The 24,523-nt window shown below is 50.0% G+C and overlaps 2 protein-coding genes across 10 annotated transcripts in view; one reads left to right on the top strand and one right to left on the bottom strand.

The window, feature by feature from the left end:
• FANCA (FA complementation group A) overlaps nt 1-5,133 on the top strand; it is a 62,013-nt gene extending 56,880 nt beyond the window's left edge. For 2 of the 8 annotated variants that reach the window (XM_058528494.1, XM_058528501.1), the window contains 8 exons: nt 4-116; nt 1,230-1,368; nt 2,921-3,007; nt 3,470-3,572; nt 4,037-4,112; nt 4,368-4,548; nt 4,673-4,765; nt 5,004-5,133. In XM_058528494.1, the coding sequence (XP_058384477.1) occupies nt 4-116; nt 1,230-1,368; nt 2,921-3,007; nt 3,470-3,572; nt 4,037-4,112; nt 4,368-4,548; nt 4,673-4,765; nt 5,004-5,111 (900 nt within the window). In that variant the 3' untranslated portion in view covers nt 5,112-5,133. Of the gene's footprint in view, nt 1-3; nt 117-1,229; nt 1,369-2,920; nt 3,008-3,469; nt 3,573-3,938; nt 4,113-4,367; nt 4,549-4,672; nt 4,766-5,003 lie in introns of those variants that run through there. The other 6 variants (XM_058528498.1, XM_058528495.1, XM_058528496.1 and 3 more) reach the window with 6 other exon arrangements.
• A 6-nt stretch (nt 5,134-5,139) lies between these two features.
• Nucleotides 5,140-24,279, bottom strand: ZNF276 (zinc finger protein 276). 2 transcript variants are annotated; one of them, XM_058528547.1, is made up of 11 exons: nt 23,699-24,279; nt 16,129-16,432; nt 15,743-15,789; nt 15,196-15,648; nt 14,038-14,116; nt 12,701-12,784; nt 7,939-8,049; nt 7,796-7,871; nt 7,319-7,436; nt 5,829-5,928; nt 5,140-5,755 (listed from the first exon to the last, which is right to left on the bottom strand). In XM_058528547.1, the coding sequence occupies exons 1-11, from the start codon at nt 23,922-23,924 to the stop codon at nt 5,509-5,511; spliced, it is 1,845 nt and encodes a 614-aa protein (XP_058384530.1). In that variant the 5' UTR covers nt 23,925-24,279; the 3' UTR covers nt 5,140-5,508. The 2 variants fall into 2 exon arrangements, with proteins under 2 accessions (XP_058384530.1, XP_058384529.1); XM_058528546.1 differs by having other exon boundaries at nt 7,796-8,049; nt 12,701-12,782; nt 14,070-14,116.
• Between the last annotated feature and the right edge of the window lie 244 nt (nt 24,280-24,523).

Raw genomic sequence — 24,523 nt, 5'->3', positions numbered from 1 at the left:
GAGTTGTGGTGGCCACGCCTGGAGCCTGAGCTTCACTGTCGTTGGAAGAAATGCCTCCAGGGCCCACTGCCCCGAGAGCTGCAGAGGCTTCGAGAGGCCCAGCAGTTTGCCAGGAGGTAAGTGTTGGCAGCACGACACGGGGGAGGAAGCATGGATGTACTTTAGGATCTGCTCTGGATTATGTCCATGGACATCTTGGGGTGCTTGAGAGGGGCCTTATGGGCAGGCTCTGCAAGACCCACGTTGAGTGGGAACAAACAGAACCAAGCTGACAGCTTTCTGAGTGAGAAGCTCAAGACTACTGTGGAAAGACTGATTTCAGCAGGTCCCTGCTTAGCTTTCCTGTCCATCTGCCTATCTCCTCCTCCTATATCTGCAGTGGCCCTGAGAGTGGCCGGGTCAATACCACAGGGATGTGTTAGGGATGCAGCCCTGGGACTGGCCAGTGATCTAGGTTAACCGCCCTCCTGACCTGCTGAGCTGACGGTCTCTGGCATCCTGCTGGATTTGGGGAGTGTTGAGTTCTTAGAGGCCTCCAGAAGGAACTGCTGGTCCCCATCCAGCCTCCTCACGTCTGACTCTGTGACTGGAGCTTTTTTATCCCTGATGTGCCCATGTTCCCCTGCAGGGTCAGGGGTGCTCGAAATCTCAGAAAACAGGGAAAGCGAGTCTCGCCCACCAACCCTAGTTCTGCTGACAGAGCAGATTGCTTCAAGTTTCTGAATCATGGCATTCTATTCCCTTACTAATTTTTAGCCCTTTTTAACTTGGTGGAAAACCTTTTTGAACATCGCACTTCGGTCAGAGCAGGGCCTGAGGACTGAGTAAGCGGAAGGGCCAGGTGCAGACCCCTGAGGGGCCGAGTGGTGGACTCCATGCCACAGGTCTCAGTGTCCCACAACCTTTGAAAGGATTGAAAGCTCAGGCAGCCAGGACCAGGTGCCCTGTCCACAGCACAGAGGCATGCTAACAGAACTGGAAACCAGACCCTAAACCAAGGACCAGGCTGTGATACAGGCTTGGGCCTCTGCCCTCTGCCACAGGTCTCCATGCAGAGCCAGGGCTATGAGGGACACAGAATTCGTTTCTGCTGACTCTGCAGCTTCTCACTGCTTGACCTAAAGCTGGACGGGGCCGGTGTTGAGACAGTTACAGGAACAAGGACTTTAAGTCCTTAGGTGACGTGGTTGTGAGGTTTCTGTGTTGACACTTGCCTCTCTATCTCCCAGCTTCCTCTCTCCCAACACAGCGTCCCCTGCACCTGACCCAGTGTGGGTCTCTGCTGCAGCGCTGCACTTTGCGATTCAACAAGTCGGGAAAGAAAGCGTTGAGAGAGAGCTAGAGAAGCTGGACTGCCAACAAGAGGAGGCAAGAAATAAAATTTTCACTTATTTTTTTCTTTTCTAGTAAGCTCATTTTTAATCAGGTTTCTGATCAATAGTATTTCTCATGGTTCACCTAATGAAGTGTGCTTTTCCAGGGACAGACAGGAAGTTTGGAGTTCTTGTAACTTGATTTGGAAGTAAAACTTACTGGGTTTATAGGTTTAATAAGACTTTGACTCTCAAGTTGACTGGTAAAAGGAATACCTTACATTTCATTTTTCAGGTGCTTTTATTTAGCTTCCTTTTATCCTCACCACAACCCAGGGTAGCTGTCCGCTGTCCAACGGAACCTTTTGTGTTCCTGTTTCCATAGCCTTGATTCATGTGCACCCCCAGTTAGGCACACGCTGAGAAACAGGGCAGGTGCAAGGAAAAGAGGGTGGAGAGAAGGCTGCTCTGAATTCCAGGCTGGCACCTTGAAACGTCCCCACCAGGAGCTGTGGGACCAGTCTGGACTCTGTACTCAGTGCTCACCACACCCCCCAAGGCTTGGCAGCACAGAGCCCCTCAGCCAGAGATGAGGTGCGCCCTTCTGTGTCCTCTGTGAGGAGGGGCACCTCGTCTTCCTGAGGAAGAGGAGAACCAGCCCTACGGCACTCCCTCCAGTCTCCCCAGCTAAACCTTTTGCTCTGTAATGTCCACCTGTCAGCTCAGGACATACATGCCTGCCTGACAACAGAGCAACTGCTGAGCCAAGGTTTTTTGGTAATTATAATTGAAAGTAAAAAACCTATAGGAAGATTCTTCTAAGTTTTTTGTTTTCAGGTTCTTTTTGTTGGAAGGGATTTTGGTGGCTTCAAAGCCTCCAGGCCTGAGTGTGCCAAGGGGACAGTGTCTGAGACCCCACCCAGCCTGGCTGTGCACCAGGGGGTCGGGAGAGGTGGGTTCTTGCCCTGAGTCAGGATGGAGCCTGTGGGGTTATCGCCAGGGATTTTACAAACACTTCTGGACGGGAAGCTGGGGAGCGAGGCTGGGCACAGGTGAGGGGTACCTGCAGCTCACATCCCAAGGAGGCCCTCAGCAAGAGCCTGATTGCTCACTGCTGTCACTGTTCCAAGCTGTGTTCAGAGGCAAGTATAAAACAACCCAATCAGTAATAATTTATTTTCAATTAAATTCTCTTTAAAAGTAATTGGAGGGGCCAGCCCAGTGGCACAAGTGGTTAAGTGCGCACGCTGTGCTGTGGTGGCCCAGGGTTCGCTGGTTCAGATCCGGGGTGCACACCGACGCACCACTTGTCAAGCCATGCTGTGGTGGCGTCCCATATAAAGTAGAAGAAGATGGGCATGGATGTTAGCCCAGGGCCAGTCTTCCTCAGCAAAAATGAGGACTGGCAGATGTTAGCTCAGGGCCGATCTTCCTCACACACACACACAAAAAAGTAACTGGACCATTTTCTTTCTGAGAAGAGCCACTTAAAGATTTATACTCTAGACCTATAAAGAGGAACTTGTGCATTCCTTCTCTAGAGTTACTTCAGGGACAGAGGCAGACGTAATTTGACGTTGTGTAAGTGTGCCTCTTCTTATTTGCAGCTGCTGGTTTTCCTGTTTTTCTTTTCCTTGATCGGCCTGCTGTCATCACATCTGACCCCACATGTATGTCAGACCTCATCAGCTAAGGTGGCGTTTCCCACTGTGGGCAGGACAGCGAGCAGCCTGCACAGCCCCCACAAGTGCTTGAAACCACGGGTCTCTAGTTCCCCCCAGACCTCCTGAATCAGGGTCTCTCAGGAGGGAGAGGGGAGGGCCCTGGAACCTTCATTTCAAAGGGTTTCTCAGGAGAGTAACTGTGTTCACTGAAGGGAGAACCCCTAGGCTATGGGCCTTTCTCTTGATGTCTTATTTCAGACCTTGGGAGCTGAGGGTCCCTGGCCACCTCCTCCTACCTGAGCCTCCTCCATCCAGAGTTCCCAGGGTGACATCTTCTATAGGTTATGAGCACTTAAGACTTAGAGCAAGAAAAAGGAAAGGCTCCCTTCTATACCGAGGTCATCCCTCTTCCCCACGTGTATACAGTTCTAAACACCAGCTCTGCAGACACCTGCCATCTCTGAGTCTTTCTCCCTCTTCTGTGGGTCACAGGCCGTCAACTCCCTGAAGGCTTTGGACATTTGTGGCAAGATTCTGGGGTTTTTGGAGAAAAGGAAAATATCCTGGCTGGTGCTCTTTCAGTTGAGAGAGACAGGTAAGAAATCCACTGAGACTTGATAGCTAATGGAGGGATGGCCATCTGCTGGGAGCACAGGTGACCTGGCAGGGTCAGACTAGGATCCAACTCTGTAGTCCTTCTCTTCAGAAGCAACCTTCAAATGGTTAAGAATGAGCCCTCCTTCGGGCTCACTTTACAAACTCGTTTTTGCAAGTTTATCTTCTTGCTGAGTATATAAACCCCATTTTGGTCAGGACAAATGTAGTATAAACTCATTTAAACAACAAAAGGATTTAGTGGAGTTCTGAGGATCCCAGGGTGCTGCTGGGCTGTCCTGTGGGGAATCTGCCTGTCTGGCCGCCAGGCTCTGCTCTCCAGCATGAGGACGTCACCCTTCCACAGCCAGGCACAGGCCTCCCAGAGGAATCTGACGTCCCTAAAGATACCGATGCTGGGGAGGAGGCCCCCCAAGCTGACTCAGCACCCCCATGGTGTTACAGATGCCAGCCTAGGGCACATCCTCCTCCGCCTGGCCCCAGATCAGTACATCAGGCTCTTGCCATTCGCCTTCTACAGGTAACTGCACCTGCTGTTCTGGTCAGTGCCACAGCCTTCTCTCTCAGAGAAGGAGCCCGCGCCCCTGGGGCCTTGTGTGGTCTGAGGAGGGTCAGCATCCCCTGCCCCAACCTTGTATCTTGGCACCACTAGGGGTCTCCCTCCAAAGCCTGCCTGTAACTTTGTTCCTCAGATGAACAGCTGTTCTCTGTGCTGGCTGCCACTTATCCCTGTAAGGTCTTGGAGTCATCTGACATCTTATGTCTTTACCTTCAGCCTTCTCTCCTACTTTGACAAAGATGCCCTCCTCAGGGAAGACGCCTTCCTGCACGTTGCTGTCGACATGTACCTGAAGCTGATCTGCCTCTTTGTGGATGGCGATACGAGTGCAGTCTCAATTCCAGCCAGCGGGATCCAGGAGCTCCAGGGCCAGGCAGGTGCAGGGGCCCTTCTCCAGGCAGATGGCACATCCCACAAACCCAAGCGGCAAGCTGTCTGGGGCCTGAGACCTGTGAAAGCCCTTCCTGGCACAGTGAGCAAGTTGGGCACCCTGACCATGGCTCTGCCTGTCTTCTCTCTAGGGTGACCCTGTAGGCCTGTTAACAAAAGCTCGTCTTTTTCTGCTGCAATCAATACCTCAGTGCCCGAAAAAGAGCTTCTCAAACATAGCAGAGGTAATACCCAGATGCTCACGTGAGCATTCGGTTTTAAGTCTGTCACTATTTAAATGTGAGGATGCTGAAGTTCCTACACCTTAGGTAAAATGGGAACTTACAGTGCCCGACACTTGGCATTGTGGCTGCCATGGCTACTTACCAATCGGGCTATGGTTACCAGCTTCCCTCTCTTTGTGCCCTTGGTGTTTGGGGTCTGTGGGGCAGCACCGAGGTGAGCACAGCTATCTTCTTCCAGCTGCTGGCCACTGGTGGAGACTGTGACCCGGAAGTGATCACTGCCCTCCTGAGCAGGCAGCAGGCCATGTCTGACACTGACCTCTACCAAGAGCCTCATCTCTTCTGACTGGACCCTGCATGGTGTACAGCCCAGCTTCTTTGTAAATAATTTATTTCAAGCAAAACATGGAGCTCTTGTTGCGATAAAAAGTGGATTACAAATCTTGATTTCTTTAGTGGGGAAGAGGAATCAATTATTTAAAATCTGCATCTGACCCCGAGTCACTCAGTGTTGGTAGGAAAATAAACTGCTGGTCCCAGAGTGGAGGCATGAAAGGCTATGTGAGCTGCGCATTGAGCCCGCCTCCACCAGCCAGCAGAGCAATGACACACGAGGCAGGGGTACAGTGTGGGGGCTCTTAGGGGAGCGAGCAAAGCTGTGCCATCAGGTCTGGTGTGAGGAACTATTAAAATTGTCTTTAAATCTCATTTACCGCCTGCTGAGTCCAGGTGCTTGTGTGCCCTCAGGTGGGCTCAGGCTTCACGGTCTGACCCTCCATGGTCCCGGGTGGCGGCTCTAGGGGCAGGGCCTTGTCCTGTGTCTGTGTCAGAGGGTGGACCATGGACATGTGTACGTTGAGGTTGTGGGCCTTTTCGAACCGCCGGCCGCACTGGTCACAGGCAAAGTCCAGCTCAGTCTCAGCCTTATGTTTGGTCATGTGGTACTTGAGGGACGCCCGCTGCCGGCACTGGAACCCACAGACTTCACACCTGGGGACAGGGGCAGGTGAGCAAGGACATGGTAGCCAGTGTGGCTTCGAGGAGGTGCCCAGCCCCCACTTACTGCAGAGGCTTGGCTCCTGAGTGGCGCATCTGGTGAACGAGAAGGTGCTTCCGCTGCTTGAAGGTCTGTCCACACTCGTCACAGATGTAGTTCCGCACCTCTAAGGACCAGAGATGGAATGAGCGCAGGCACTGAAAATGCCCAACCCTCCCCTAGAGCACAATGGTCTGAAGTGTTGTTTTCTACACTCAGAGCCCAAGCTAAGAGGACTTTGCAATTTTATTCACAGATGAAAGACAATTCTGATACAAAGCTCCTTTTTATTAGAGCCCTCCAAATTGCTTGAAAATGTCACCTGGCTGGGACTTCCTCTTTACCAACTGTATACATTTGAAGCCTGTTTTCTTGAACTTTACATCTCCATTCTTAGAGGAAGCAAAATCAATATGGTTTCATAGATTATTGATCACAGCTTCTGCTGCTCTAGAAATCACCCCCATATTGGGCCCACAATGGGAGTACCCACTTTGGAAATCAACTTCTTACACTCTTGAACAAAAGGTGAACAGTCAGACCCTATACCACTGATTCCACTCCTGGATGGGCACCTGGGCAGTGGCCACATGCTTCCCCAGTGTCATTTCACATGCCACCTGCTCATCTACAAATACCTGAAACACTAGGTACAGTCCACTCAGAGTTTACAGTCTGTCCTCTTGTGTTTTAAAAAACCTGCTAATGGTTGTGACCAGTGGTGTCTGGACTGAGACACACAGTTTGAAGACACGACCTAAGGGAAGTATTGTGTCAGGAGACATGTACAAGAACGCTCAGAGCAAAACAGAGGAAAATGGTTTCACTGTGAAACCAACAAGTAATGTGATCCAATAATAAAACGGACAAATCTGAGTGAAAAAGGAAATCTTAAGACATTCTATAGTAAATCATTTTTACAAAGTTCAAAAACAAGCAAAACTATTGTCTAGGGACAAATATAGATGTAACAAATTTATCTTTTAAAGGGGAGAAATGCCAAGGCAGGAGAGCTACCTTCTGGGCAGAAGCAGCAATGATTGTGGATCAGGCATGCATGTAGTTCTCATGTTTCCTAACGTGGGTTGTATGGGTCATGTCATTAAAATTGGAGGGGGAAATCACACCTGTGAGGAAAATATGAGCCCAGGGTTGTAATATGTATGCAGAGGGAAAAATGAGAGGAGGAAACCCTCAAGTGCTGATGGGGGCAGTGTATGAGGGCACTTACTATCTGCTTTTCTTATTTTTCACAGTGTCTACACAAAATGCACATAAATTTCTGTTGTAATCCAAAAAGCATATAAAAAATGTCACTTTTTTGAAGTAACAATAAAAATACCATGATAAACTTGCAGAAAGGCACCATGATTTTTTTTCTGTCATTTCCATACCACTTAACACACGACTCATGAGGCACCAAGATGCTGCCTTGGGACTCCTGGAAGGGTAGCAAGCCCCTGTCAGCCCCCCGGGGGCCTGTATAGGTGAGAGTGTGGGAGGACAGGGCATTTCACCTGTGTGGATGAGCTTCACGTGGCGCTGCAGGTAGCGGTCAATCATGAACACCTTGTTGCAGCCAGGGTGGGGACAGGGCCTCTCTCGGACTTCCTCGTGGTGCTCCTTTATGTGCTTCTGCAGGAGGGACAGCAAGACCTTGAGTGCCTCAGCCTGGACAATGTCCCACCTCGTCATGCAGCACATGCCTCTGCCCACAGGCCCTGCTCAGCACCCTCCAGAAGGAACAGATCCAACCATTCCTTACTCAAGAGATGGGTGCTTTCCCAGGAGCAAGGATCCTCCCCCCATGGACCACACTGCTGGTCCCAGGCTCACGTGCCTGGTCACCCAGGCTCACGTGCGCCCTTGGGTAAGAGTCTGCACCCGGCTCTGCTGAAACATCTGGTGCCTCCCCCAGGCTCCTGCAGACACCTGCCACAGCTCGCTCACCCACACCTGAAGACAGCCCTGGCCTACGGGAGCACCCTCCTCACCTTCATGCCATCGGCCCCTCGGTACACGGCCGTACAGCCCTGGTAAGGGCACTTGTAGATGGTGGGCAGCTCCTCCCTACAAGGCAGAGCACACGTGGAGCCACCGCCCCACCGGGCGGTGCAGCCCCACACCCAGCCCTCACCTCTCACAGCGGAGCTTTTTCTTCCATCCCGGTTTGGGCCCAGGTTTCTTTCGAATTTTTGGTTCTTCAGGCTTCTTGGCTTCTTTGCTTTCACTTTTCTTACCAGAGACCCTGAGAAAAAAAAAAGAAAAGACTTAGATTCAGCGATGTTTCGCTCTCCATTTGCATACAGGTTTCTCATTTTCTTCATGCTTTTCTCTTCAAAGATGAGAGGCTCCCATGGCTAACCTGCTTCAGTCTCTGCTAACTGGCTGGCCCTCAAACTGACCCTTGGCCACAAAGGTGGAATGACTCGGGGGAAGGCAGAGACCTTGTACTGCCACCTGGGAAGGGCAGAGCACAGGGCCGTGGACCACACTGGCCATGGGTGTGGGTTTTCAGGACAGAAGCTTTACCTCCTCTTCTAAACATAAAAACCAAACTCTGTTTGGAGATGTCATGGAAAATGGAGTAGGGAAGCTTTAGGGGTCGGTCCCTCCACCAAAACAACCACTAACCTAGAAAAAGATCAGAATGCACTATATTGGAACTTGAACCTGCTGGGAGACTCACAGCACCCAGGGGAGGCCTGAAGGGAGAAGTGCTGTCTCTGGGAAGAGAGCTGCATGCTCCACTAGCTGCCACCTCTACTCCTCAGCCCTGCACTGGGGCCAGGGTGGGCAGTGAGGACCTTGTGATCCAAAAATGTGGGGTTGTGCATTTTGAGTCCATCTGGCAGGTCACTGAGGGACCAGCCCAGACACAGCAACTTCCTCCTTAGTGTCTATCAAAGATTTAAAGAGTCATGCACACTTTTTTTTTATTTTTTGGATCCAGACATTTAAGGAAATCTGTGAGGAAATGAAGGGAATTTCTAGGGCCATATATGACACAGCTAACATCATTCTCAATAGTGAAAGACTGAAAGCTTTTCGTCTCAGATCATGAACAAGACACAGATGCCCGTTCTCACCAGTGTTATTCAACATAGTACTAGAAGTCCTAGCCAGAGCAATTAAGCAAGAAAAAGAAATAAAAGTCATCTAAATTAGAAAGGAAGAAAAATTACCTCTATTCACAGATGACATGATCTTATATGTAGAAAACCCTAAAGAATCCACACACAAAAATTCAGCAAAGTTGCAGGGTACAAAATCAGCACACAAAAACCAGTTCTTTTTCTATACACTAGCAATGAACAATCCCAAAAGGAAATTAAGAAAATAATTCCTTTGTCGTAACATCAATAAGAATAAAATATTTAGGAATAAACTTAACCAGGAAGGTGAAAGACTTCTGCACTGAAAACTATAAAACACTGCTGAAAGAAATTAAAGAAGACCTAAATAAGTGGAAAGACATCCCATGTTTGTGGTTTGGAAGACTTAATAAGTTGGCAATACTTCCTCCAAAGCAATCTACAGATTCAATCCCTGTCAAAATTCCAATGGTATTTTTTGCAGAAATAGAAAAAACTATCCTAAATTTCACATGGAATTTCAAGGGACACTGAATAGTCAGTGTCCCTGACTGTCCCTTTATGCCTTTACTGGCATACAGACAGACATACAGACCAACTGAATAGAATTGAGAGACCAGAGATAAACCCTCACAAATACAATCAACTGATTTGTGACACAGGTGCCAACAGTCTCCAACAAAAGGTGCTGGGACAACTGGACATCCACATGCAAAAGAATGAAGTTGGATCTCTACCTAACACCATATACAAAAATTAACTCAAATGGATCGAAGACCTAAATCTAAGAGCCAGAACTATAAAACTCTTAAAAGAAAACATAAAGGTAAATCTTCATGACCTAGATTTGGCAATGGTTTCTTAAATATGACACCAAAAGCATAGGCAACAAAAATAAAAATAGGTCAATTAGACTTCAAAATTAAAAATTTTTGTGCACCAAAGGACACTATCAAGAGAGTGAAAAAGATAACCCATTGAATGGGAGAAAATATATCCTACAACTCAATTAAAAAACTGGCAAAGGACTTGACTAGACATTTCTCCAAAGAGATACAAGCATATGAAAAGATGCTCAACATCACTAATCATTAGGGAAATGCAAATCAAAATGACAATGAGGATAGCACCTCATACCCATTAGGACGACTATTAAAAAAAACAAACGGATAATGACAATTTTGGTGAGGTTGGTGTGGAGAAATTGGAACCCTTGTGCACTGTTGGCAGGAATGTAAAATGGTGCAGCTGCTGTAGAAAACTAGATGGCAGTTCCTCAAAAAATTAAACACAGAATTACCATATGACCCAACAATTCTACTTCTGGTTTTATACCCAAAGAATTGAAAACAGGGACTCAAACAGATACTTGTACACCAGTGTTCACAGCATTATGCACAATAGCCAAAAGGTGGAAACAGCCCCAAATGACAGATGAATGGATCAACAAAATGTGGTTTATCCATACAATATTATTCAGCCATAGAAAGGAATCAAGTTCTGATACATGTTACAACATGGATGAATCTCAAAAACATTATGCTAAGTGAAAGAAGCCAGTCACAGTAGGATAAATAGTGGGTAACTCCACTTCTATGAGGCCCCTAGAATGGGTACCTTGATAAGTGGTTGCCAGGGCCTGGGGGCGCGGTGGGGGGGGGAGGTGGTGCAAGGAGGAGGGTCATTGTTTAAGGGGTACAGAGTTTGTTTGGGATGATGAAAAGTTTGCAAACAGTGGTGAAGGTTGCACAACATTGTGAATGTACTTAATGCCAATGAATTATACACTTAAAGATGGTAAAATGGTAAATTTTATGATATATTTTACCACAATTTAAAAAAACAGGTTACAAACAATTGTCTTCCTCCTTAAAGAGTATATTAAAAAGAACCTTTCTGATGACTGTACAGGCTTCTCCTCCTCTTCTTGTCTCTCTAATTGTTCTTCAAAACCTGGCCATGTGTCCCCTCCTTGCCGGCCTCCACCCTCTCCTCTCCACAGAGCCGCGCTGTGACCAGTGATGTGCTGTTTCCCTCCCACACTAGACAGCAGGTTTCCTGAGAGCAGGAGGCTTCAGAGCCCATGGTTTCACAGGTGAGTCCCTGAAGGGTGTGGGGCTGGGGTCCTTACGCACGCAGGAAGGCTGTGCTTATAACGCCTGACTCAACTGCTGCTTGGTTTTCCTTGCCTTCCCCTCGGTCGCTCAAGCCACGGCACCCTAATTAATACATCACTAAGTCTCTTTCTATTTGCGCCAGCTGAGGACCCAGATAGGCACGTCTGCTAGAACAAAGTCACGTGGACCAGGAATGCTCAGAGGCCCCATCCTAGCTTCCCAGCTGTGACTCACATAGTAGCACCTGAGGAACCAAGTGGCTACCAGGTCAGAGTGCCTCTGCAGGCAAAGGGCTGAGCCCACAGCTTTGGTCTGCCCACTGCTGCCTGGTCCCTCCTGCTGCAGGGCCCGGATTCCACTAAAATCACCTGTTTTACTACAGGCCTCTGAAAACTTGTCTTATGTGTCTCCATTCCACCACACATAGCTGTCTGCACTCCTTGGGGTCCTCGTGGAGACACAGTGAGTGAAGCCCCGTGGGTGCTGTCCCCATCTCAGCAGCAGAGGCATGGCCGAGCATACCCTCTTCCTCCTGAGCCCATCTCTGTCCTCTCCCCAGACCAGTGGGCAGCAAGCCATAAAGATGTGGACTCTGGGCCACGCCCTGGGATTCACACTCAGCTCTGGAGTTCACTTCCTGTGGCAGCGCTGTGCCGCACTCAGGCTGTGCTTCCTGGAAACAGACTTGGTCTCCCCAACCTGGCATGGAGGCTCGGGGGGCAGGACCTATCTGATACTTCCTCTTGGCCCTGGCCAGCTTTCTGTCTACTCTGAGGCCCACTCACGTGCCTCTGGCTCAGTCCAACACTGACGCTGATCTCTTCCCCAAGCCGCCTACTCTCCTCCAGTTTCTCTTTCCATAACCCGTCAGAACTTAAAGGGAAAAAAGGAAGTTGTGTTTGCTTCTCAGTCTTTGTTTTGCATGTTCTTGGCTGATGGTGTGGTGCTCTCATGTTTTCATTCTGTTGTGAAATGCTGGAGGACAACACTCAAGTTGGGCATCAACTAACTATAGGTGTTTGCAGAGTTCCTGGGCTGGGGTTGGGAGGAAAGTGACACAAATAAAAATCAAGCCTCCCTGCCAGAACCCTACGTTCTAAATGGAGAGAGAACACAAATCTCTGAAAAGGGAAGGTTAAGACGAGGTCATAGAAGCAACTCAACAAGGAAGTGGCAAAGAAATCAGTGCCAGAGGCAGAGCTGAGAGCAAATGCAGGGCTGGGCCCACGCCTCAGGCCCTGGGTACAGAGAACAGAGAACAGCAGGGTAGGGTTCCTACAGGAAATCAGAGGCTAACAGGGTAGACACTGGAGTGGTGTGGCTGGGGCAGAACTGACAGAGGGAAGGCAAGGAGCTCCCAGAATGAGTCTGGGTCATGTCCACAGGCCTCCTGCCACCCTCACACGGCTGTCTGCCGCCTTATGATGTGACACTAAGGCCAGGTCCGAGCACTGAACTGGCAAACGCTTCTTGGCTCACTCAGAAGCCACACTGCCCTGGGCTTGGGAGGTCAGGCCAAAGAGAAGCAAAAAGTGTGTGCTAAGTGAGGCAGACCAGGGAATGTGAGTCTCCACTCTCTGTCCTGCTGCTCCTGCATGCTGACCCCACGAGGCAGACGCAGGTTCCAGGTGACCCATTTGATGCCACCCCTAGACCCCATATACTTGTAGCAGGACTGTCCCCTTACTTCTTTTCTGGATATGGCTCAAAGGACTCATCCGAGGACTGGGTAGTCCGCTTCTTGTCATTTTCATCTTCACTAAAGAAGTCTCTAGGAAAGAAGAGAGAACTTTTAGCAAAGCCTTGGGGTTAGTGACAGATCTAATGAGACTTCCTGTCTAAAGACACCAAACGGATTCCTATATTTCATGTTTTAGTTCTCCTGAAAAGGTCTTAAGATACCTAAAATCCCCAAATCTCAGATCGCACTTCCTAACAGAAAGGGCAAGCCAGGGTCACGGAAGTCCAACAAACTAAGAATCCCCTATAAGCCACACTCTCCTCGCACCAGGACCTCGAACTCACAAAGAGCCTCTCTATGGGGGCCCTAGGCAGGATGTGAAGACCCTCACAGGAGGTGGGCTTCTCAGTGCCTGGACTTTTAGAAAGTCATCTCAACCCCATAACCGTGAGTACCTGTCAAGCTAACAGGTCAAGTGTCAGCCATTTCAAAGGTCACAAAGGCCAGAAAAAGATCTGTACATCTGTAACCTTCACCCCAAAACATGAAGCATTATTCAGTCTCTGTTGGGCAGCAGACAGAGCCAGGCTGGCACCTGTCCAGACAGAGAAAGGCCTGAGGCTGGCTGGTGGCCTGCAGGACAGCCAGCAACCACTCCTGGTCTAGAGGCATTTCTAACACACACACTTGGGTACTTCCAGCACCCTGGTCATTTGTCATTGGCATTCCCCTGGAGTTGCACCAAAAATCGTGCTGTCCTTCTACTTGTTTGGACAATGGTGTGTCTGCATTACAGCCACAGCTTATGGGGTAGGGTGGAAAGGAGGTGAAGGCCAGCTGGCATGGGGCCACCACCCCAAGTGGTTTTCAGCTTAGAGGCAGGGGGTGGCCCCAGGAGCAAACGATCCCTAATGATGCCCCTTCTGGTTTGTCCTCCTGCACGGAGCCTCCGCCCCAAGTCACAATTATGTCATGATAAGAGCCAAGGGCTGGCTTCCTCTGTTCTAGTAACATCTGGGGTTGGCACAAAAGTAAGGCCTTGAAGGAGGTGACAAGCCAGCAGCAGCAAAGGCCTGACCATGGGACCGTCTTCACAGAGTAACTCCACACCACCCAGCTGTCCTCCCCCTGTAGCTGCATCAGGTCTGGGGTACCCTCGGGGACCCAGGAAACCCCCAATCAGGAACTAGAAGGCTGGAAGCACCCCTGGCCACTCCTCTCCTCCCAATGGAGACAGAGAGAGGGAGAGTCTCGGCCAGGACACGGGCAGTGTGCACCTAGGATGGCGAGGTTTGGTTTTCCAAGGAGAAATTTTAGGCTATTTAAACCCACTCTTCTCTCACCCCTCAGAAAGGTCACTGAACTCGTCTTTTACCCGATCATCCGAGGTTGAAGACGGAACCTGCTTCTCACCCAACTGCCCTGAGAAACAAAGAACAAGGCTCCTGTTACCAACACAGAACACAGGCAGTGTCCCCCAGCAGGGAGGTGTGTGCTTGTCTAACAACAGAGCCTTCCTTACAGAGGAGCCTGGGGTCCTCCATTCTCAAACTCCACCCCTTCCTGACCCCATCCCCCACAAGGTCCCTGCACAGCCGAGCCCGCTGGGCCACTCCCATGTCTAGCACAGGCACAGGCAGCACCAAGCATCAGAAACCCACAGTCAATATCAGCAGGCCCAGCCCGTCCCCAGAGGTTCAGACCTAGTTGTTTCAGGGTGGGACGACTCTCACTCTATGGATGTTTTGGGATATTTGAAAAGTCATGGTTATCAAAGTATTGCATACACACAGTTTAAAAAGCCAAGCAGTTCTAAGAACCCTGCGACATTAATTCCCCTGTCCCCTCCTGGCATTTGTGCATCTCTTTCTCTCTGAACCATCCGGGAAGATGCATTCTTTTAAAGCACCACTGGGGACTCGCACACGTAGACAGGTGCACACATGGAGGTTGAGAGAAGCAGGCAGGAAGCCAGTCTGGCCCACCTAACATGATGTCCACGAACAGCTGCACCCAACCCACAGCACTGTGAGATCGGGCCCCAAACAAGGGCCCTGTGCTTCCCCTCAACCAGTCAGCAGAGGAGCCTGTCCACACTGGTCCCACTGGGGTGTCACCAGGGCGCTGGCTGAGGCCCAGGGAATGACCTGCAGCTGGCCCAAAACAGCCTGAGTCCCCAGCTGTCCTCTTCCCCCACACCCCACAACAAGGGCCACATTCTCTCTTCCTCGGTCCCCGGGCCCCAAGCAGGCTTAGAGGAAGACAGGATGGCAGATGAGCCTGCCTTTACAGAAACTGCTAGAATAAAGTCCTCAGCCCCTCCCTGCTGTGAGATGCCCAGGAGGAGGCACTGAAGCTAGCTCCCCGTCATTTCTCCTGGTCCCTCTGCACACGACACCACAACCACTGCCCACAACAGTGCAGACATCCACTTCCTGCTGAGGGCCCTGCCTGGCTCAGAATTAGGAATCCTGTTCTAACAGACCGGAGGAGCCTCCTACCTGGGGCCCCACTCAGGGGGAGGCTTGGCTGAGGCGGGGGTCCTGGCCCAGGCCCCACAGGGTTGCCATCCAAAGGAGGCTGGGCTGTGTCCATGCTGGGCAGCGTCTCAGTCTCAGTCTCGGCTCTAGCCGTGGTCACTCTGCCCTGGGAGCTCTGAGGCGCAGCCCCAGTGGGACTGGACCCTAGATGCTGGGTAAGCCACGGGGCCGTCTCCTTGTCCCACGTCCACTTGACTGCCAATGCGCTGTCCAGCAAGAGGGCCCCACAGCTGGAGTCGGCATCCATGGTGTAGTCATGGCCCTGGTCGCAGCCCCACACGGCCTGGATGACACCGCAGTACTCGGAGGACAGCGTCCTCTGGAGGATGGGCAAGGCCCCGCAGCTGGCTGCGTGTCCATGCACCCACCCCACCAAGCCACGCAGGCCCTGGGGGCTTGAAGTGATCAGGTCCACTGAGGAAAGGCATAGAGACACCAGCCCCAGGGCTGGTCAGCACCCAGCCCACCGAGAGCCCACCCACGCACCACACACCGGGGGCGCACTCACCCAGACAGGCTCCCTCCTCTGCCACTGTTGGGGGCTGGGCACCGACCCTGCAAAGGATCAGCGTGGCCATGAGTGGGGCCAGGCAGTGAGTAGGACCCAGGCTCACCACACTCCTTTCACAGGCCGCCTCTCCCACATGTGGGCTGACCCTTCTCTTCCAAGGGCTGCCTCCTTACACTCAGAGCCCTTCGTGGCCCTCACCTCCCCACATCTTCCCTGTCCATCTCCCTTCACACTAGTCGCATTGGTGCTTATACACATCTGCACCTGACACAAGTCTCCCCACTGCACAGGTCCCCATCAGGCACTCTCTGTGCCTAGAACAGCCCAAGCACACAGGGTGCTTAGCCCCTGAACACCCACAGAATGAAGGAGGGAGCATCTACTTTGTGTAAGTCTTCTGGTGGCCCGTCGGGGAGACGTTGACTCTCTGCAGGAAGGACTTGAGGAGGCCGTGGCACTGGTAGAACTGGGCGTGGCAGTTCTTGCAGACAAACTGAGACAGAGCTGGGTCCTGGTGGACTGCCACCCCTAACAGGCGCTGGAAGTCCCTGACGAAAACATGCTCCCCCGGGGGTGGTCTCTCTGAGCTCTCCCCAGGTGCCCTGCCAGAGATGCTGCGGAGACTCCGTGAGGAGAACTTCCCGTGGCAGAGGCGACAGTGCCCCATGGCAAGGGCCCGGCCTGTTCCTAGGCAAGCACAGGAGACACTAAGTCAGCCGGGGAGGCTGCCTGCTGCACTGGGCATGCAAGACACAAGCTCCCAGGAGGCGAGCAACGTGGCCCCAGGGGAGGTGAGGCCCACGCTCCGGCAGCCTCCTAGCTCCTTGAGTGGAGAAGAACTCTCCATGGGGCCTCCCCAGACACGCTCCTTAAACACAAGGCCGTGTCTGGGCCAAAGGCAGGGGTTTGGCTCTTGGCTCCCAGCTGAATAGACAGCTTTTCAGGAGATGTGGCCAGTGGAGGGTCTTCCACTCCAGAAAACCTTTCAAAGAACTCTAAATGCCCCCACTTAGAGGCCAGCTTGGTAATGCTGGGCTGTGTCCATGCTGGGCAGCATCTTAGTCTCGGTCTCGGCTCCAGCCCTGGTCACTCTGCCCTGGGAGCTCTGAGGGGCAGCCCCAGTGGGATTGGATGCTGGGTAAGCCACAGGGCCATCTCCTTGTCCCATGTCCAACAAGGCCACCATTACCCTGATACCAAAACCAGACAAGGACACTACAAGAAAGGAAAATTACAGGCCAATACCCCTGATGAACACAGATGCAAAAATCCTCAACAAATCAGTAGCAAACCAAATTCGTTAAAAAGATCATAAGCCATGATCCAGTGAGATTAATTCCAGGGATGCAGGGATAGTTCAATGCCCGCAAATCAATCAATGTGATACACCACAATAACAAAATGAAGGATAAAAATCATATGATCCTCTCAATAGATGGAGAAAAAGTATTTGACAAAATTCAACATCCATTCATGATAAAACCTCTTGACAAAGTGGGCACAGAGGGAACGGACCTTAGCATAATAAAGGCCATATATGACAATCCCACAGCTAACATCATACAGAACAGGGAAAAGCTAAAAGCTTTCACTCTAAGATTGGGAACAAGACAGGATGCCCACTCTCACCACTTTTATTTAACATAGTACTGGAAGTCCTAGCCAGAGCAATTAGGCAAGAGAAAGAAATAAAAGGCATCCAAATTGGAAAGATGTAAAACTGTCTCTATTTACAGATGACATGATACTATACAGTCATGTGTCACTTAACAACGGAGAAACATTCTGAGAAATGCATCATTAGGTGATTTCATCATTGTGTGAACATCATAGAGTGTCCTTGACGGTATAGCCTACTACACACCTAAGCTATGTGGTATAGACCACTGCTCCTAGGTTACAAACCTACAGCATCTTCCTGTACTGAATACTCCAGGCAACTGTAACACAATGGTAAGTATTTGTGTCTCTAAACGTATCTAAACACAGAAAAGGTACAATAAAAATATCATATAAGAGATAAAAAATGGTACACCTGTAGAGGGCACTGACCATGAATGGAGCCTGCAGGACTGGAAGTTGCTCTGGGAGAGTCAGTGAGTGATGGTGAGTGCAGGCCTAGGCCATCACTGTACACTACTGGAGACTTTACAACACTGGACACTTAGGCTACACTACATTTATAAAAAGTATATTTTTCTTTCTTCAATAATCAATTACCTTAGCTTACTGTAACTTTTTTACTTTATAAATTTTTTAATTTTTTTTAACTTTTTGAGTCTTTTGTAATAACACTTAGCTTAAAACACAAACCCATTATACAGCTGTATAAAAATATTTTTTCTTTATATCCTGATTCTATAAGCTTTTTTCTATTTTTAAAGTTTTTTTTATTTTTTTACTTTTTAAACTTCTTTGTTAAAAACTAAGACATCAATACCAAAAAGTTTTCACTAATAGAGAGGAAGGGCTACACAGGGTCAGGATCATCAATATCCTGTCTTCCATCTCCACATCTTGTCCCACTGGAAGGTCTTCAGCGGCACTAACATACATGCAGCTGTCATCTCCTATGATAACAATGCCTTCTTCTAGAATACCTCCTGAAGGACCTACCTGAGGCTCTTCTTGAGGAGATGTCATTCTTTTCAGAAATATGTCCATGGTGGTTTGCTTGGTGTTTCTTTTTCATCATAGATTTGCTTGTAAGCAGATAATGCACTGTGAATATTCCTCTCTATTAGTGAAAACTTTTTGGTATTGGTGTCTGTGTTTTCAAATCTTTAGGAGTTTGTTGAGGTCTGCAAAAGCTTCTGCTAAACCCTTCACTGTGAATTTTCTTGGAGGTTGTTCTTCTCCCACAGTTTCCCCTTCTCTTGCCTCTTCTTCAGTTACGTGCTCCTGTTCCGGTTCCAACAACGCCTTGTTAGTCAATTCCTCAGGAACCACCTCTAGGAGCTCCTCAATGTCATTCTCACCCACACCCAGGTTCAAGCTGTTTGCCATCTCAACCACAGCCGTGTTGATTTTTGCAACCTCCTCATCCTTGGTAAATCCCTTAAGTCAGGGATGAACCTCTTGAGCGTCTTCTTCCAGACGCCTTAGGCAATAGGAATTTTTCAGTTTCATTATAATCTCACGGGACCACCATCGTATATGCGGTCTGTCATTGACCAAAATGTCATTATGCAGTGTGTGACTGTACATAGAAAACCCTAAAGACTCCACCCAAAAACTGTTAGAACTAATAAATGAATTCAGTAAAGTTGCAGGATACAAAAACCAACATACAAAAATCTGTTGTGTTTCTATACACTAGTAATGAACTGTAAGAAAGAGAATTTAAGAAAACAATCCCATTTACAACTGTATCAAAAAACATAAAATACCTAGGAATAAATTTAACTAAAGAGGTGAAAGATTTGTACACTGAAAACTAACTATAAGACACTGATGAAAGAAAATGAAGACACAAATAAATGGAAAGATATTCCGTGCTCGTGGCTTGGAAGAATTAATTAATATTGTTAAAACGTCCACCCTACCTAAAGCTATCTACAGATTCAATGCAATCCCTATCAAAATTTCAACCACATTTTTCACAGACATAGAACAAACAATCTTAAAATTTACATGGAACCATAAAAGACTCCTAATAGCCAAAGCAATCTTGAGAAAGAAAAATAAAGCTGGAGGCAACACACTTCCTGATTTCAAACTATATGACAAAGCTATAGTAATTAAAACAGTATGGTATTGGGCCGGCCCCATAGCTTGGCGGTTAAGTGTGCGCGCTCCGCTGCTGGTGGCCCGGGTTTGGATCCCAGGCGCGCACCGAGGCGCCGCTTCTCCGGCCATGCTGGGGCCAAGTCCCACGTGCAGCAGCTGGAGGGGTGTGCAGCTATGGCATGCAACTATCTACTGGGGCTTTGGGGGGAAAAAAATAAATAATAAATAAAATCTTAAAAAAAAAAAAAGAACAGTATGGTACTGACATAAAAACAGACACATAGATCAATGGAACAGAATAGAGAGCCCAGAAAACCCACGCAAATATAGTCAATTAATTTACGACAAAGGGGGCTGGCCCGGTGGCACAAGCGGTTAAGTGTGCGTGCTCCGCTGCGGCGGCCCGGGGTTCGCCGGTTCGGATCCCAGGCGCACACCGACGCACCACTTGGCAAGCCATGCTGTGGAGGCGTCCCATATAAAGTAGAAGATGGGGCCAGCCCGTGGCTTAGCGGTTAAGTGCGCGCGCTCCGCTACTGGCGGCCCAGGTTCAGATCCCAGGCGCGCACTGACGCACCGCTTCTCCGGCCATGCTGAGGCCGCGTCCCACATACAGCAACTAGAAGGATGTGCAACTATGACATACAACTATCTACTGGGGCTTTGGGGCAAAAAGAAAAAAAGGAGGAGGACTGGCAATAGATGTTAGCTCTGAGCCGGTCTTCCTCAGCAAAAAGAGGAGGATTAGCATGGATGTTAGCTCAGGGCTGATCTTCCTCACAAAAAATAAATAAATAAATAAATAAAATAAAGTAGAGGAAGATGGGCATGGATGTTAGCCCAGGGCCAGGCTTCCTCAGCAAAAAAAAAAGAGGAGGATTGGCAGATGTTAGCTCAGGGCCAATCTTCCTCACACACACACAAAAATTTATGACAAAGGAGCCAAGAATATACAATGGGGAAAAGACAGTCTCTTCAATAAATTGGTGTTGGGAAAACTGGACAGCCACATGCAAAAAAATGAAACTGGACTACCATCTTACATCATACACAAAAATCATCACAAAATGGATTAAAGACTTGAAAGACCTGAAACCATAAAATTACTAGAAGAGGGCCAGTCCGGTGGTATAGTAGTTGAGTTCACACGCTCTGCTTTGGTGGCCCTGGGTTTGTGGGTTCGGATCCCAGGCATGGACATATGCACCACTCATCAAGCCATGCTATGGTGGCGTCCCATATACAAAATAGAGGGAGACTGGCACAGCTGTTAGCTCAGAGCTAATCTTTCGTTTTTGTTTTTTTTTTAAGTTATTTATTTATTTATTTATTTTTTGTGAGGAAGATCAGCCCTGAGCTAACATCCATGCTAATCCTCCTCTTTTTGCTGAGGAAGACCAGCTCTGAGCTAACATCTATTGCCAGTCCTCCTCCTTTCTTTTTTTTTCCCTAAAGCCCCAGCAGATTGTTGTATGTCATAGTTGCACATCCTTCTAGTTGCTGCATGTGGGACGCGGCCTCAACGTGGCCGGAGAAGCGGTGCATCGGTGCGTGCCCGGGATCCAAACCCGGGCCGCCGGTAGTGGAGCGCGCGCACTTAACCGCTAAGCCACGGGGCCAGCCCCAGAGCTAATCTTTCTGAAGCAAAAAGAGGAAGATTGGCAACAGATGTTAGCTCAGGGCCAATCTTCCTCACCAAAAAAAAAAAAGAAAAGAAAAGAAAATTACTAAAAGAAAACCAAGGCAATAAACTCCTTGACATTGGTCTAGTGATGATTTTTTGGATTTGACACCAAAAGCAAAGGGAACAAAAGCAAAAATAAACAAATGGGACTACATCAAACTATAAAGGTTCTGCATAGCAAAGGAAACCATCAACAAAATGAAAAGGCAACCTGCCGAATGGGAGAAAATACTTGCAAACCATATATCTGATAAGGGGTTAATACCCAAAACATATAAAGAAGTCTTACAACTCAATAGCAAAAACACAATCCAATTAAAAAAGGAGCAGAAGATCTGAACATTTTTTCAAAGAAGACATATAGGTGGCCAACAGCTACGTGAAAAGATGCTCAACCTCACTAATTATCAGGGAAATGCAAATCAAAACCACAATGAGATATCACCTCACTCCTGTCAGAATGACTATTATCAAGAAGACAGGAGAGGGGCCGGCCCCGTGGCTTAGCGGTTAAGTGCGTGCGCTCCGCTATTGGCGGCCCGGGTTCAGATCCCGGGCGCGCACTGACGCACCGCTTCTCCGGCCATGCTGAGGCCGCGTCCCACATACAGCAACTAGAAGGATGTGCAACTAAGACATACAACTACCTACTGGGGCTTTAGGGAAAAATAAAAAAGGAGGAGGACTGGCAATAGATGTTAGCTCAGGGCCGGTCTTCCTCAGCAAAAAGAGGAGGATTAGCATGGATGTTAGCTCAGGGCTGATCTTCCTCACAAAAAAAAAAAATAATAAATAAATAAATAAAACTGTTTAAAAAAAAAAAAAGAAGACAGGAGATACAAGTGTTGGTGAGGATGTGGAGAGAAGGGAACCCTTGTGCACTGTTGGTGGGAATGTAAAATTCCATAGTGCAGCCACTACGGAAAACAGTATGGAGGTTAGTGGAAAAAAAAAAAAAAGAACTACCCTATGGTCCAGCAGTTCCATCTTTGGGAATATATCCGAAGGAAATGAAAACACTATGTCAAAAAGATATCTGTACTCCCACATTCACTGCAGCATTATTTACAATAGCCAAGATGCGGAAACAACCCCAGTGTCCACTGATGGATGAATGGATAAACAAAACGTAGTGTATGTGTATACATATGTGTCTGTATATATGTATATATATATATACACATACACAGTGGAATACTATTCAGTCATAAAAAAGAAGGAAATCTTGCCTTTTGCAACAACATGGATGGACCTTAATGGCATTAAGTGAAATAAGTCAGGCAAAGAGATGAATACCGTATGTTCTCACTTATATGTGGAATCTAAAAAAAAAAATTGAACTCATGGATACAGAGAACAGACTAGACTGGTGGTTACCAGAGGCAGGGGAGTGGGTGAAATGGGTGAAAGTGGTCAAAAGGCACAAACTTCCAGTTATAAAATAAGTCAGTCTTAAGGATGTCATGTACAACATGGTGACTACAGTTAATAACACTGTATTGTATATCTGAAGTTGCTAAGAGAGTAGATCTTAAAAGTTCTCATCACAAGAAAAAATAATCTGTGTGTGGTGATGGGTGTTAACTAGGCTTATGTGGTGACCGTTTCACAATACATACAGATATCCAATCAAAATGTTGTACACTTAAAACTAATATAACGTTATATGTCAATTATATCTCTATAAAAACTTTTTTTCAAAAGACATAGATCTAAAAGACTTTTTTTAAGTGAATCAACAAACGTCTTCACAGCTGTGGAAACGCCATTCCTCCTCACAGCATCCTCCGGAGGCCACAGCGACGCCGTGTCCGCGCTCTGCCTCCCTGGGCCTCCTGACTGCAAGTGCAGATGGCGCCACCCCTCTCTGCCCGGGAGGCAGCCGTTCTCCGGGGGCAAACGCTCTGCACGCCCCGCCAGGCTGGGACCGGGCACCTTCCATTGCACCCACCGAGTTCTCGTAATGGCGAGGACGGGAGGCCCCGAGAGCTTAGGCAGTTATCTCAAGGCTACAGAGCACAGGGCAAAACCAGGACTGAAACCCAGGCCTGTCCGAGCGCAGAACTTGAGCACTAATCACTTAAGGAGCTCGGAGTGGGCTCGACAGCGTCAGCTGTCCTGCGAAACACCGCGGCGCAGGCTGCCGCCGACGCCACGGAGAGGCCGCCCTCCCCCGCTGTCCGCGGGAGGCCTGGTCTGCTTCCAGGAGCCCGACGGCGCCGAGGGCGAGAAGAGGCCCTGGGGACGTGGTCACTGGGGAACTGGTGGTCACCGGTGGTCACTGGGGGACGTGGTGGTCACTGGGGGAACTGAGGGAACTGGTGGTCACTGGGGACACGGTGGTCACCGGGGGACGTGGTGGTCACTGGTGCTCACTTGGAGGACGTGGTGGTCACTGGGGACGCGGTGGTCACCGGTGGAGGTGGTGGTCACTGGGGGAGTGGTGGTCACTTGGGGAACTGGGGGCCGCGGTGGTCACCGGTGGTCACCGGCGGCCCCGGCCGCACCCTGTCCCCCCGCCCCTCAGCCCCTGGACCCACCTGCCTCGTCGGCGCCGTCCTCGCCCGCATCCCCGCAGGCCCGAGCCCGGCCCCAGCCCAGCCGCGCCGCCACCAAGGCCGCCGTCTCATCCACGCTCGGTCCGCTGCGAGCGGGGCGGCCCCGAGCCCGGCCGCCGCCGCCGCCGCCGCCACCGCCGCTGCCCGAGCCCCCGCGCTGCCCCGCCGCCCCAGGCGACAGGAAGCGGCCGAGCCGGTCGCGCTTCATGGCGGCTACCGCGGCTACAGCCCGGCCCCGGCGCTCCGCCAGGTTCGGCCTGGGTCGGTTCAGCTCGGCCACGCTCGGCTTAGCTCGGTCCCGCTCGGCCCGGCTCGGCTCTGCTCGGCTAGGCCCGCCACTGCTCGGCCCCACTCGACCTGGCTCGGCTCCGCTCGGCCCCGCTCGGCTCGGCCCCGCTCAGTTCAACTCGGCTCTGCTCGGTCCCATTCAGCCTCGCTCGGCTTGCAGGGGCCGGCCGCTTGGCCCAGCTAGGTCCTGCTGGTGCCGGAGTCTCTCCTCCGCTCAGGTGGACTGTGCTCGCTCGTTTCCGCTCAGCTCCGCTGTTCGGGTCCGCTTGACTGGAGGGGGGCGGAGCGAGTGATGAGGGTGAAGGGAGAGGGGCGGGACAGAGTGAGGAGAGCAAGAGCGGGGAGAGGAGAGGGGGCGGGACGGCGTGAGAGCAAGGGGCGGGGCGAGCGGTGAGGGGCGAGGCGGCATGAGGAGGGCAAGGGGCGGGGCGAGGAAGGTGAGACAAGGGGCGGGGCGGCGGGTTAAAGTGCTAAGAGGCGGGGCAGTGTGAGGAGAGCAAGGGACGGGGCGAGTGGTGA

This window comes from Diceros bicornis, chromosome 32 (assembly GCF_020826845.1).
Source record: "Diceros bicornis minor isolate mBicDic1 chromosome 32, mDicBic1.mat.cur, whole genome shotgun sequence".
NCBI lineage: Eukaryota > Metazoa > Chordata > Mammalia > Perissodactyla > Rhinocerotidae > Diceros > Diceros bicornis.
This window is presented reverse-complemented; position numbering and strand designations above follow the sequence as displayed.

Bases quoted from the DNA above. Each gene is read 5' to 3' on its own strand.
- ZNF276 (XM_058528546.1), bottom strand. From the start codon at position 23,924: ATGAAGCGCGACCGGCTCGGCCGCTTCCTGTCGCCTGGGGCGGCGGGG. The intron at 15,649-15,742 runs GTGAGTGCGCCC...GCCTTTCCTCAG, and splicing joins AGAGGAGGGAGCCTGTCTGG to TGGACCTGATCACTTCAAGC. The intron at 14,117-15,195 runs GTAGGAGGCTCC...TTTGTTTCTCAG, and splicing joins CCCCCTGAGTGGGGCCCCAG to GGCAGTTGGGTGAGAAGCAG.